Source organism: Tyto alba, unplaced genomic scaffold (assembly GCF_018691265.1).
Source record: "Tyto alba isolate M040663 unplaced genomic scaffold, T.alba_DEE_v4.0 Super-Scaffold_22, whole genome shotgun sequence".
NCBI classification, from domain to species: Eukaryota; Metazoa; Chordata; class Aves; order Strigiformes; family Tytonidae; genus Tyto; species Tyto alba.
Window position 1 is genome coordinate 25624563 of NW_024881296.1, and position 13483 is coordinate 25638045.

At 39.9% G+C, this 13483-nt stretch overlaps 1 protein-coding gene across 1 annotated transcript; it reads left to right on the plus strand.

The window, feature by feature from the left end:
• Positions 1 to 9: 9 nt before the first annotated feature.
• Positions 10 to 12160, plus strand: ADAT2 (adenosine deaminase tRNA specific 2). The gene is made up of 6 exons (XM_042795620.1): positions 10 to 106; positions 368 to 472; positions 7721 to 7871; positions 8442 to 8548; positions 10215 to 10287; positions 10406 to 12160. Exons 1-6 carry the CDS (start codon positions 53 to 55, stop codon positions 10444 to 10446), a joined length of 531 nt encoding a protein of 176 aa, XP_042651554.1. The 5' UTR covers positions 10 to 52; the 3' UTR covers positions 10447 to 12160.
• The last annotated feature ends 1323 nt before the right edge of the window (positions 12161 to 13483 follow it).

Below are 13483 nucleotides of genomic sequence, written 5' to 3' on the forward strand. Positions count from 1 at the left end.
CCTCGCCGCCCGGCCCCCCGGAAACACCGCCCGCGCCCCGCCGGTGCCGGCCATGGAGGAGGAGGAGGCGGCGGCGGTGGCCTGGATGGACCAGGCCCTTGAAGTGGTCAGTGCGGGCGGGCGGGAGGCTCCCGCCTCCCCCCCCCAGCCCCCTCTCGGCTGTGAGGGGTGCGGGCGGCCTCGTTCCACCGTCCCGCGGGGAGAGGCCTGAGGGGAAGCGGGGAGCCGCGGGGCGGGCGGGCTGGCTGGCTGGGGCCTCCCTCACGGCAGCGCCGCGCGGGCGGGGGGGTTCGTGAAAGCTCGGTTCGTGCTTCCCGCCGGTAACGCTGTCCTGCGCCTCGCGTCTGTCCGTCTGTCCCTCCTGCAGGCTAAAGAGGCGCTGGGGAAGGGGGAAGTTCCCGTCGGCTGCCTCCTGGTGTATGGCGGCGAGGTCATCGGGAGGGGCAGGAACGAGGTCAACGAGACGAAGAACGTGAGTTGGGGCGGGCGAGGGGTCCCGGGGCGGGGCTGGAGGGCGAGGGTGCTCCCGGGGCGGCGGGGCGGGCTCCGGGGGGGTTGGGGGACGGTTTTGGGGAAGCGTCGTCCCGGCGCCCGCGGCCGCCGTGGGGAAGCGGGCGGGTGCTGGGGTAACGGGGGATAAGGGGTGGCAGAGCCGCGGTGTAAGCTGGAGGCTACCGCCCCGGGAAGGGGTTTGGGTTTCAGACGTGCTCTCTGGAGGCCTGCCAAGTCGCCTTGGGGCTGAGGGTAGAGAAAAAAAGTGACCTGCGCAGCCTTGCTGTTGAAAGTCTTTCCACAGATGCTCCAGAAACAGTTCTGAGCGAACTGGTGTTTTCATCTTACGTGATAAGGTTATCTGAAAAGTAAATGAACTGTAAATTGGAAATCCAACTCTGTTGCTTTTCAGGGGAAAAAAAAATCCTTATAAATAAATGAATAAAAAGTTTCATTTTGGAAGGGACAGGGAAAGACAAGGACTTGGGAAATTGTGTCAAGTTACAGAATATATAGGGTAACAAAATCTCACATCTAGTTTATGAAAATTCTTTCACAAAATTTTTCTTTCTGTAAAACATTGCCTGTAAATTTTAGACCTGACACTTGCAATTTTATCCATCAAATTAGATTTTACACATGCTGAGAGACCCATTGAAGCCAACAGGGATTTTGTACAACTGGAAGTTTTATATAAATGAATCTGATTCCAGGAATTGGCTGTAATGTGTATTAGATGTCTCATCTGAAAATATAATAAAAGATGAACATGAGTCTTTTAAGCTCAAAAATGTAACAGTAACAATGAATCATTATACTCATTTGTGCTACAGGACAATCCATAACGTATTAAGATAATTCTAATACAACTCAAGAAAGCCAGATGACAGAGAAGCTAGTATCTGGAGTTGCATCAGTGTAAACACTGTGGGGAAGCACACACTTCTTGGGAAAATTGTGACAGAGATACTAATGCTGTGTAAAACTCACATGTTAATAAACAGGTAGAACATAACTGACAAGACTGATAACAGAATCAACTTCAAAATATTAGGGAAGCTTTTGGACTTCTTTAGTGTTAACATCAGGGTTGTCTGAAAGGTTGTACTTAAATCCAAGTAGCCTGCATTTTGGAAACAGTAAACTTAATATCTTTGAGAGCCAAGCATTTTTTCAGTTTCTGTGTAACTCGAGTTTCAATTCTTTCGTGGATTAGTTTTCATAAACACTTATATTACAGTGATTGAAATTGCTGGGCACTCAGTGCTTCTAAACTCTGTCTCAGATACTTAATTGCTCCATACAGACTAAAATAAAATGTATGCTTGAAAGAGGCACTTGCTGGGAAATGTGAATGCAGGAAGTTGTTTTCAGTTTTCTCCTAATGATTTCTGGCATTATTTAGGAACAATCCTGGGGGAAAAACAGCCCCTCTTGAACCATTGAGGCATTTCCAGCAGACATCATAGATTTGTTGAGGTTCTTTTTAAAATTAATTTCTCGTCCCACTTCATATTGGAGGACTTTTCCAGATCATCATTCCTCAGTTGGCTAGAAAACATCTGATTTCCAGTTTATAAATTTTTTATAGTCTGTTTATATCTCTCTATTCTTGTGCCAGCATCATCCATTATTTTGAATAGCTTGAATGTCATGGTCATATTCTCTTTTGGCTTTTGTTTTTCCCTGTTTTCCCCAAGCCAACTGTTTAATATCCTCACAGAAGATAGGCTTTCTTTCTGTGTTCATTCTAATAATTCTTGTATACATCCATTCCAGCTTTGATTCATCTTTCTTGAATTAATTTAACCAGAACTGTATACTTTATTCCAGATGGATTTTCTTCTGTGCCTTGTTTGATAACAGTAATATTTCCTGTTCTCTCTGGAAGCAAGTCCACCCATCTTTTCTGGAGCTTCCTTGGTCTTTTACACTGTTTTGTTATACTTCATTTGTTGTTTTGCCTTTTTTTTTTTTACTCCCATCTATAAGGCCATCCACCTCTTGAGTGACACTCTGACCCTGTCTCTTCTGATGATGTCTTTCATCACATGAAAGACATTGTTAGCTGTTTTCTGTAGGTGTTTTTCCAGTTAAGGCCAGTGTCACAACTGAAAACATTTAAACAAAATGATCGTTGAGCATATTTGTTAATTGATTCCTTCTAGACAAATATTTCCCCTTTCAGTGCAGCTTCTCTTCTTTGCTTGCTCACCTTACATTTCTTGTGCTATGCTGTTTTCCCCATACTGACAAAAATGTCATCTGTTGTGGGTCAGATGCCTTGTAGAAGTCCAGAGCGGTGAGACTGGTGTTTCTCTTGCCTAGTAAAAACATTTTTCAAAGAAAGTTACTGGCTTAATTTAGTGTCAACTATCTTGTGTAAATCCACATTGTATGTTGTTTCATTTTCCTTTTATAGACTAGTCCTTATAGTATTACCTTCGAAGTTTGTTATGTTGCCTGTTTTGCTGTTGAGACTATCCTGTATCTGTAGATGTCAGGATTGTATGTCCTTCCTGTTTTTTGTTATTGTGAGTCTGTTTGTTCTGACAGGTTTCAGACATGTGATACTCTCCCCTGATGTATTGAAAGCTTTGCGATGAGATTGGCAACCTCACGCACAAGTTTTTTAGGATTTTTCTGATGGAGATGATCTACCAACTTTGGGTTTTGTCCCTCATCCCTCTGCCATGCCCTAGGCAATTTCATAATTTTAAAGTCCTACTTCTGTATCTCATACACTATAAATTGTGTTTTCATAATCTTATTCTGCCTTTTGACCACCTTTTCCAAGTCATTTTTATTGAAAAGGCAAAATATTAGTTTTGGTTTGGAGTAGTACCGTAATTATATTTGAGCCTCATCTCAAGGTCACTGTGGTAGTTCTAACTCCTTTTTCACATGGTTTGTTTCAAGGTATTTTTACTTGTTAGGTAATTTTTTTTGGAAGGTTGACATTTGGTGATTCTTCCTTTAGCCTTTGCTTTCTGACCTCCAAAATGTAGCTTTATATTTATATGGGCTTATTTCACTTCTTGAAAATTTTCTTGCTGCTTGTAAAAAATGATTGTTTATCCAGTTAGATCTGCAGTCTTTCCCTACAATTCTGTCCTTTCTTGGGAATCAACTTGCCACTTGGCTTTGTGTCAAATAAATTTCATCTTCTCATGAAATAAGTCCCTGTATCCTCTGACCTGACTGGCTGGAGTTAGGAGTAGGTAGTGTCTTCTTTATGCCCTCTTTCATTCTGATCCTAAACTGCTCATTTTGGCAGAAAGATTTATTGGCTGAAAGCTCTCCGTGTTTTTTTTTTTTTTTTTTTTCAGTTTGTCTCCTGTCACCTTGCATACTTTGTTTCTGCCCTGCATGTCCATAGCAGAACACGTTAATGTCAGAGATACTGCTGCTTACTCTGTGGAAGTTATTTGCAAAATTATTGATCATCATTGCAGACTTCTGGAAAAAGTTGCTGTTGGAAGAGGGGAGTTTATATAGAGCTGTGTTTGGTTTATTTAATTTTTTTTAGGAGCATGGCTGTGACATCAGCATTTCAAAACAGTTAGGCATGTCATTACTTGGATTCATTGGGCAGTAGTGTAACAAATGTCTAAGACATTCCTTTTCAGCAGCTTGGTGATACATTCACAAGCTTGTGCCAGTGCTGTGTTCCCTCTGTCAGCTCCCACACTTGTTTGTTCACAGTCTTGTCTCAGACCAACCTGAAAATTTTCTTCCTTATAACATATGTGACCCTTCCCACCTAGAACCCTTTATTTTGGCATCTTTATTCCCATGTGTAATGCAATCATTCACTTCCCACTAAATGCTCTCTGTCTTAGGTCCTTTGCTGATACATGCAGACTTCTCTTTGTTATTTCCTGCTGGGTCATTGTAGCATTTATCTTTGCCCAGATCATCTTGCAAGCACAGTGCATGATAACTGAAAGTGAAGTATTGTTTGCACTCTTAAATTACTAATGAAGCTACAAGATGATACAGAACTTTTGAGCTTTGTCCCCCTTTACTCTCACTTGTTAATTCTGGACCAAGATTTAGAAGGTAAGCTTTTCAGGGCAGTGATGATATCTTTATTTGTCTATAAAACATTTGCCAAAGTTTGGGGCACTATTTTAAGGCTTTGTCAATGCTTTTTTCCCATGGACGTCAGCTTCAAATAATTTTTCGTTGGAACACCCTTGCTACTCTTACCTGCTTCTGTTTTCTTGGCTTTAAAATAGTGTATGAGATTAGGCAAGTTGAAAAACAGTAGGGTTTTATAGAAGCTTATGAATTGCGTCAGTGACTCAAAATGAAAATCATCTTTTTTGTATGTTATTTTACACACAGCAAGTCAATAAAAAAGGCTATCTGGTCATAGCTCAATACAAAATAAAATCTTAAGACAGACCTAGAAGGTGAGGTTTTCCTCCAGAGCTTGTCTCTAAGAGGGACCTTTAGCAGATGCTTAAGGAAGGAGTTCAAGAAACAAGAAGAGAGGTGTAAACTTTCCCCTTGTGTATCCTTTCCACTTCTGCAGGTGAGTAGCTTGGAGACTTCCAGAGTCCAAGACTGTATCTGGATCATTGTTTCTGACAGCTGTCTGTGCACATATCCTCCATGACTTTGTCTAAACCTTTTTTGAACTCATTTATGTTTTTGGCTTCCATAGCATCCCGTGGCAATGAGTTCCACAATTTAATTATGTGCTTTATGAAAGAGTATTTCCTTTTGTTTGTTTTAAATCTGCTGCCTGATAATTTAATTGGGTTCCCGCTTGTTATAAGAAATAATAAATCACAATTTACTGCTTGCTTTTTCACATTTTTCTTGATTTTTATAAACCTCTACCGTAGTCATCTTAACTTGGAAAACTTATGACTGTATCTGAGTTAAGAGTTGTAATCTAGTTAGTGTCTGTATGGAGACTGTTCTGTTACTTGGATAATCCTTTCTCACTCTGTGGTGAATTTGTTCTGGTGTTTCTATGTTTTCATGAGGTGAGATGACCAAAGCAGTATGTACTGCTTAAGATGTGGATGCACTGGGATCTAGTAATATTTTATATTAGTGTAATCTCTTTTGTGTACCTGTCTTCCATTACTGCAGAAGGTGATATGACCTAGAGCAGCTGTATGGCTTTTCTTAACTTGGACTCCCAAGAGCAGCAGAAGCCTAAAAACTACTTGGTGTACTCAGTGTGAAGCAGTGTTGTAAGTTAGAGGCATGTTTTCCTCCAGTAATGAAGGCTTCTTGCTTTTATGTTTTCAATTTGTGCTCAGGAGTCAAAAAGCCAAAATTATGTTAATTCTTCTTCTGATCTGAGAGGCACAAACTTAGAATAGCCACTGCTTACACTTTTGAATTATGGTAGCTATAGTTGTTCTGAGGCATCATTCTGCTGGGGTGTTGTGCTTTTTGTCTCCATAAGGTGCGTGCACTGAGACTTCAGCTGATGTGATCTCATTTATTTAGCTAGGGAACCTTCATAGCAACATGGCCCCAGTAGGTCTGGAGGAATCATGTCTGCATATTGATTCAGATCCACGTTTTATTCCAAGTGGGTTCATTACTATGTTAGTTCAGATCACAAGTGCACTCATGGAATGAATTTCTTGATTGTGTCTGCTCAGTGTACTTTGGTTTGTGTCTCAGAGATGGCAAACTCTCTTCCTTTCAGATGAAACTATACTGAAAAGATGCACTCAGGGAGCACACCTAATGCACTCCAGGTATTGCTGGGAATATACTGTCCATGGGACTAAGCTGGAGCCAGGCCAGCATGAACTCTCCTGCACTGGTGTTGAGTCCTCAGCACCGTTCTGCTCTACAGATACACTCCCCTTGCATTGTGCTATTTGCTAATGTAGGCATAGGCAACTTCTACAGAAGTTTTAAAACATTTTAAATAGTATTAAGCTTGCCACTAAATTACTTATATATGAGTCTTTTGCCATATATTATAGAGCATCTCACTGTTATTACCACAGATCTTCACAGTGTGAAAACATTAGCCCAAGTTCATGTATTGAGAGGAAGTTATCCAAGATCACATAAAGACATGTAGCAGAGGTACAGGTATAATTTGGCTTGATTAAGTCTTGGCCTAATGCCTGTGTCAAAACCACCTTTTTTTCCAGAATAGATCAAAAAGAAGGAAAATACTAACAGCCTTAACTTAAATAAGAATCAGGCTTTGTAACTGGACAGTCCTTTCACAACTAGTACTTTGTGATATTTTGTTGTGACACTTGATTGGCAAAACACACTGCTGCAGACATTCCAGAGCGATACTGGGACATTACTGATTGGTTTTGTCTCTGCAATTAAAGTCAACACTACTTCTGTTCAGATTTTTTGTGCCATACCTGTTGCTGTGACCTTAGAGATACTCATCATTCAGTTGTCTTGGATTAAAAAAAAGATAAATCAATATTCTTCTGTCTTTTTGTAGTCATATGCTGCAATCCCTGCCTATTACTTGAGGGACTTGCTGTACATGTATGTATTCCCAGGCAGCATTTAAGCATGATGCAAACCAAAAATACTGTGTCTCCATGGTAGGTCAAGCAGTTCCAGAAACATACTAAAATTATTGCTTATTCACAGCGTATTCATTCTGTGCAAGCACAGTAATATTGTCAGAGGGAGGAAGAGGTACCAGCAAGGAGCAGTTTCTTAATATTTCCAGAGAAAGTAATGCAGTCTGCGTTCTTGCTGTTGGAGGCACAGTGGTCTAGATCAGTTGTTCTAGTGGGCTTTGTGTGTCCCTTAAGCCTCAAGCAGAGCTTTCATGTCTTCTCATACTATGCTGGCATGACAGAGAGAGAACTTCTGAGCGGACCCCTCTGCCTAAGAACAGGTAGAAGAAAAAAATGGTTTGCACTTGTGGGTCTTGCATGTGCTGCATATGAGATGGAGGTTGAATATGTTCTTCCTTGGCCGAGTATTTCTTCTGCAGTTTGGGCTGCATGGAATTTCTTCTGCAACTTGAACCAGCAAAGAGATGTACTAAAAAGAGATTTCTCAAGAAAGCATTACATTACTTCTTTAACAGAAGTGAAAATAATTGCATTATTAATAAATTAGATGGCAGGCCATCATGCCTTTGACTTGAAAGAATAATTTTATTACATTGCATTTTATTTCATTTTTATCTGTACAGGTGAGAAGCTTAAGGGTGCGAATTGATGCAAACTTTAAAAAAATGTTTATTTCTATCTCCTAGGCTACACGACATGCAGAAATGGTGGCAATCGATGAGGTCCTTGACTGGTGCAAGCAACACGGCCGAGATTATACGGAAGTATTTGCACAGTCGGTATTGTACGTGACTGTGGAGCCCTGTATCATGTGCGCAGCTGCCGTGCGCTTGATGAGTATCCTTTCATGCTTATTCACGCTGGGCAACCCTATGTCAAAATGTTACTCTTTTGGCAGTGAGCCCACAGAGGATAACTTGATGCTGTCAGGCAAAGCCAACAGAGGTACCATCTCCTGGTGTAGGAGCCTGCAGCCACCTCCATTTACTTCCTGGTAAATGGTGAGAGGCTCAGGAATGAAAGAGAAATGGTGCAGTTGCAACAAACGATTTCCCTTAGGGATGTCAAAATACATTTTAGAGATACCTGTTATTACATAAAATGAGGTAATCTCAGTTCAGTGGTCAGTGTTGAATGTTGTAACAATCAGTAAACCATGGCTTTGTATGCCTGTGCTTTGGGATTCATGCTTCTTCTCCAAGGAAGGCTGGATGTGTGCATCTGCAGCAATACATCTTGTATTACTCAGAAGTTAGTTCTGATTTTATGAGGGAGGAATTGTAGTACAAACTAATTGAGTTTGAAAAGTACAAGCACATTTTAGTGAAATTTAATGACAATTTAAATCAGGCTACTGTACTTCCTGCTTGCTTTTCACTTTAACTTAATGCCTTAACTCATTCACATAAATTCCACGGGTCGTATATGGCTGTCGAAATGAGCGATTTGGAGGCTGTGGCTCAGTTTTGAGCATCTCGTCTGATGATATGGTAGACACAGGAGAACCATTTGAAGTAAGCTATAAAATGTTTTCCTTTGTTTTTCAGTTAGGGTACTGTGCCTAGCTTTATTACCATGCTTTGAGAATGTTATGTAGCAGTTTAAGAGGACTCAGATGAAAGATGATCAAAGTCAAGTAAACTTGACTTAACAAGAAAATAATGTAAAAAAATTAAGTCCTAAAAGAAAATTGAGGAGAAGCCTGATCACAATCTTAAAATGATTAAAAGGATGCATCAAAGAGGAAAGGAAAAAATTATAGTAATGCAACAAGGTAAGGAATAAATATATCTAAAGATGTGTAATACTTAGAACAGTAAGTGTATACTGCAGGAGGAGATGAGGGAAAAATTATTTTAAACTACAGAATGTACAAACATAATTAATAAAGATTAAGTAACAGCAACTTACGAAGTTACTGGTTTTTAGCTGAGCCACTGGAAATGATGGAATTTTTGCTCCCGGTCTATCCATATACGAAGTAAACGCATTAGCTTAGACTTACTTCATATAGTTCAAATCCCAAAATAAATATGGAGTACAAAAGTAGCAGAGGAGGTTTAATTTAGATGTGGGGAGACTGAACAGTGAGGATGCTGAAGGACTGGAGCAGAGGGTCTGGGGAGAATGAGGCATCTTTGTCATTGAAGCAGGGCTGGACAGTCATTCAGTGGAGGTATAGTATAGGTAAATCTAGATCCTTTACAGCATTATAGTAGTATACCTGTACATACATAGAAAGTATTTATAGAATTATATTTATTACATTATGCACAGTTGTAGATGATCCTGCCTTATACAAGGGTACTGATTAGGGTTCTTGGAGTTCTTTTCCACACAACATTTATGATTTAATGAATGTTAAAAACAAGTAATATATTTCAGCATTGTAAATAAGCACTAAAGTCTCAAGGCTCAGATAGAATTTCAGTCCCCAAGATGATACTGTTTGGCAGTCCAGTGTAAACATATTAAGCATCTTTCTGTCAGGGTGTTTGTGAGACTAGCATCTGAATTTGTATAGTCAGTACTGGAAGAGTGTTCATTTGCTAACACTGGCACGTGGTATTTATTTTTCCTATATGTTCAGAAGAAATAAAGAAAGGAGAAGATTCCTGTTACTACAAGTCTTTCATTTGTTTCTGTAGGAAACTGTAGTGGAATGTATGGGTGTAATTCATTATTTTCTAGTGTGGCTGGAGATGCATTTAGTGTTAGTGACATTTAAACACTTTGTCATTAATGTTCATGACCTGGAAAGGTATTTTGGAAGGACCAAAACGGTCTGAGAAGGTGACTGTTAGGAATAAAGAATAGGTGTGTAGGTGAATGCTTTCTGGTAGGAATCCTATGTACAAATACCTAGGTGTATGTCTCATACTCCTCAAGCACTTGGAAGCGTGAAGTAAGTTGGAAACACATTAATAAGAAAGAAACTGGAGATAGCATAAAACTTGCATGTAAATTACTAAGAAAGTTTGTTTTGCCTAACTTTATTACTCTACTAAGCCTCAACAAAGTATTTTTAAAACATATTAGGTAATCAGCTTGAAAAGATTTTCTGACCCCCCAAATAGACTGTACAGTTGTTTACAATTATTCTGTACTTAAGGCATTATTGTGAAGCATGGAATGTGTTATTCTCAGATGTGCTCATGAACATCATTCTAATTTGAACAGTGCATTTCTGGTTATCGTGCCAAAGAAGCAGTGGAACTGTTAAAAGCTTTCTACAGACAAGAAAATCCCAATGGTAGGTTTCACATTAATGGATCCATTTTGATCCCACACTAATTTAAAAGAATGCTGGCACTGGTGTTACTGTAATTAAATTCTAATGGTTTTTCTCCCTTTCTGTTTCTTCTTGGCAGCACCAAAATCAAAAGTACGGAAAAAGGAGCATCGTAATTAGCCCTACACTGATGGGAGACAGAAACTTACCAAAAAACGATATGAGAAGGTTTCTTCAGCATACTTCTTTTTTAAAATGTACAGACCAATTAAACTTTGTCTAATGTTCTGTACACAGCTTTTACTGATAGGATACTTACTACCAGTTCTTGTGTTTCTATGTATGTGATTTCTTGTTATCATACATTACCAAACAGAAGAATAAGTGACTGTTTTTAGAAAGAGGAAAATTTGTGGTTCAAATTCACTTGTTTACAGCCAGATGGATCCATTAAAATGATCCCATTCTGTACAGCACATTTTTGAACATTTTCTTTCCTTCTGTCTGTGGAGAAGCATCTTGCTTTTCGATAGTAAATGTTTGTTTAGGCAAGTAAGTAAATCTCTCGGAAGGTTACATTTGTGAGACCTTCACAGTCCTTGTTTATATATTTAATGAAAAAGGCATATAAGGAATTGTACAGTCCTTGAAGACTTCAGATACGACCACTGTAACTGTTCTTCATTGTTTCTTTTACACCCCCTCTAGCATAAGCCAAATTTTCAGACATAACTTCTGAAAGTCACGTACATATGTAGACAGGTATATATGCAGTTGCATCTCAGTTTGTGTATGCTGTGGCTTAATAAGCATAAGTGTCACTCGACTGCACAGCATCTTCATACAAAGTTGTGGAGAAACTCTCCACAACTCTCTTTAGACTGTCCCCTCCTCTTGTGAATATTAGCATAAGAAATGCTCTCAGTGGGTTCTTAATGATAGAAGTTGAACTTGTTCTCAGCTGCTAAATTATAGGAACTGAGACAGGCAGATACATGTGAAGACCAGGAAATTAAATTGGTAACAGTATGAAGAAATATATTTGAAATGCATGTGTTCTTCTAGCGTTGATTGGCTTTGTCGTTTCCATGTACTTTGCTTGGCCATGCAGTAATTTATAATCCAGAAGAGGGCCTTACAGTTTCACTAATGAATTAAGAATACAAGTACAGTTCAATCTTGACTATATACCTCTTAGTGGGTACTTACGAAACTGTTTGTAGTTTATTCGGCTGATATTCAGAAATTTGAGAAACGCCCTAACTTTTTTTTTAATATGAAAGAGTGGTTAGAATTCTATGACTATAAAAACTGAATACAGTTAAAACTTTTAGATATTTCAAATAAATATGTTCTGAATTGTTTTAAAAAAGTGCATTAAAAAACATTGCTTTGTCACCATTGCTCCTAATAGCTTAGAATTTGTATGTTGTGTGTTTACTTATTGTTTACAAAGTGATATGGGAAAGAAGTGTTTTTACCATAATAGCTATTTTCCGAGTTTAGAAATATTATTCCTTTTACTTAAGCCCTTTAACTGATGTCTCTGACCTATCCTGTTCTCCTGACCATTACTTACAGCGCTCTTGGAGTCTTTTCCTTTCTATAAGCAAAAGAAGTTATGACTGTGTTTGCAGAATTCATCAGCTTCAGCGTTCCAAGGGCTCATGAACCAGAAAGCTAAGCTGGAAAAGCTGTTCAGGAAAAGACTGGGTTTGATGACTGTGATGGCTTTATTGGAAAGAAATGGTCCCACCTGTGGTTACGGTATTTGGCTGGTGATGTAAGACAGATATTTATCTATACAGATACATACATTCGATTCTCAACTGGACCATAATTTCCTTATACCTTGAAGAAGTCACTGAAGTCCAAATAAAAGGAAGACGTTAGACTTCTGATTTTTCATTGACATCAGTACAGTAGGAATTGGAGCCTACATATTGTTTTGGACCAGGACCTGACTCTCTCAGCACCTGTTCGTCTGTAGAGGGGCTAAAAATGCTTTCCTTCCCTACTGCCTTCTTTCAGAGAAGAATGTTGTTAGCATTGGGATAGTGTGACAGTAGGAGCCATGTGAATAAGTAGAAAGATTACCAGTAGCAGGACAGAACACCCTTTAAAAGCTGTGTCCAATTCTGCAATCCTTCAAAGTGGAACATAAATTTTGTAATAGGAGTCAGTGGTAACCTGTCACTTAAACTGTTTTTTAAATCCTCCTCAAAGCCAGAAGAGACTGAAGAGGGTGAGGGTGACAAACAAAAATTTCTCTTAGGAGTGATCAAGGGTAATAATGTGCATCTTGAAAAAGGAGCATGAAAGAATAACAGCAAGCTAAAAACTGTCGTATTATAGAAAGGTTATAAAAGGTGCTTCTGTTTACTATTTAGTGTAATTGTGAGGAAAAAAGAAAAGAGTCTAGTATTAAGAGGCACTTTATAATTAGCTTGGGGAACAAACTGCTAAAAGCAAAAATGTAGCCCGTTCTTCTTAAAGTCCTATTACTTACGTGAGTAAGAACAAATGCAAGTACACAGGTGTTTATATAAAAGAAGGAAGCTAACCCCTGTGGCCTGGCACCCCGAGAGCCAGCCTCCCTCCCGCCGCGGTAGCAGCGGTTCTGGCAGCAGGAGCCCACGGAGGCTGGTCCTGTCGGCCTCCGCCTGCTGCTGCCCGCAGAGTTGGCCCTGGGGCAGTTGTCCCTGTCTGATGGGCTGCAGCTCCTCCTAACTGTGAGTGTTGTTCAGAGCTGGAGTCACAGACTTGAGCACTCCACAAGAAATCACGGAGGTCCTGGGCAGAAGGCTCTAGGTTCAGGCTTAGAGAAGCATCTCCTTGGCTAAGCTCAACACAGGGGGTGGAAGAAGGCAGCCACGACAGTTAAGACCCAATGAGGTGACCAGTTTCAGTGCTCCAGATCAGAAAACTTAACAAGAAAGAGAATTAGAGAATACAGAAAGAAGAACGTCAGAAAAAGAATGGAACTGTTCTTGCAAGGCAAGAAGGAGTGGGTTGCTCATGGATGTGGAAGCACAGACTTGGTTTGTAACTTGCTGCCAAATAAAATCCTGCAGCAAACTGCACCAGAAGCACTCCAGGAATCAAGAACTGATGGGTTGCACAGCCTGAAAGAAGTGTTGCTTTCCGCTTGCTGGGGAGCTAGGTCTCAGGCTTTGGCCCTAGCCTTAAAGGAGTGTCAAGAGCAACAGCTTTAATT

Excerpts from the sequence above, each read along its gene's own strand:
- ADAT2 (XM_042795620.1), top strand. The coding sequence starts at position 53 with ATGGAGGAGGAGGAGGCGGCGGCGGTGGCCTGGATGGACCAGGCCCTT. Across the intron at positions 473-7,720 it reads AGGTCAACGAGACGAAGAAC|GCTACACGACATGCAGAAAT; the intron begins GTGAGTTGGGGC and ends TCTATCTCCTAG. Across the intron at positions 7,872-8,441 it reads AGCTGCCGTGCGCTTGATGA|AAATTCCACGGGTCGTATAT; the intron begins GTATCCTTTCAT and ends ACTCATTCACAT.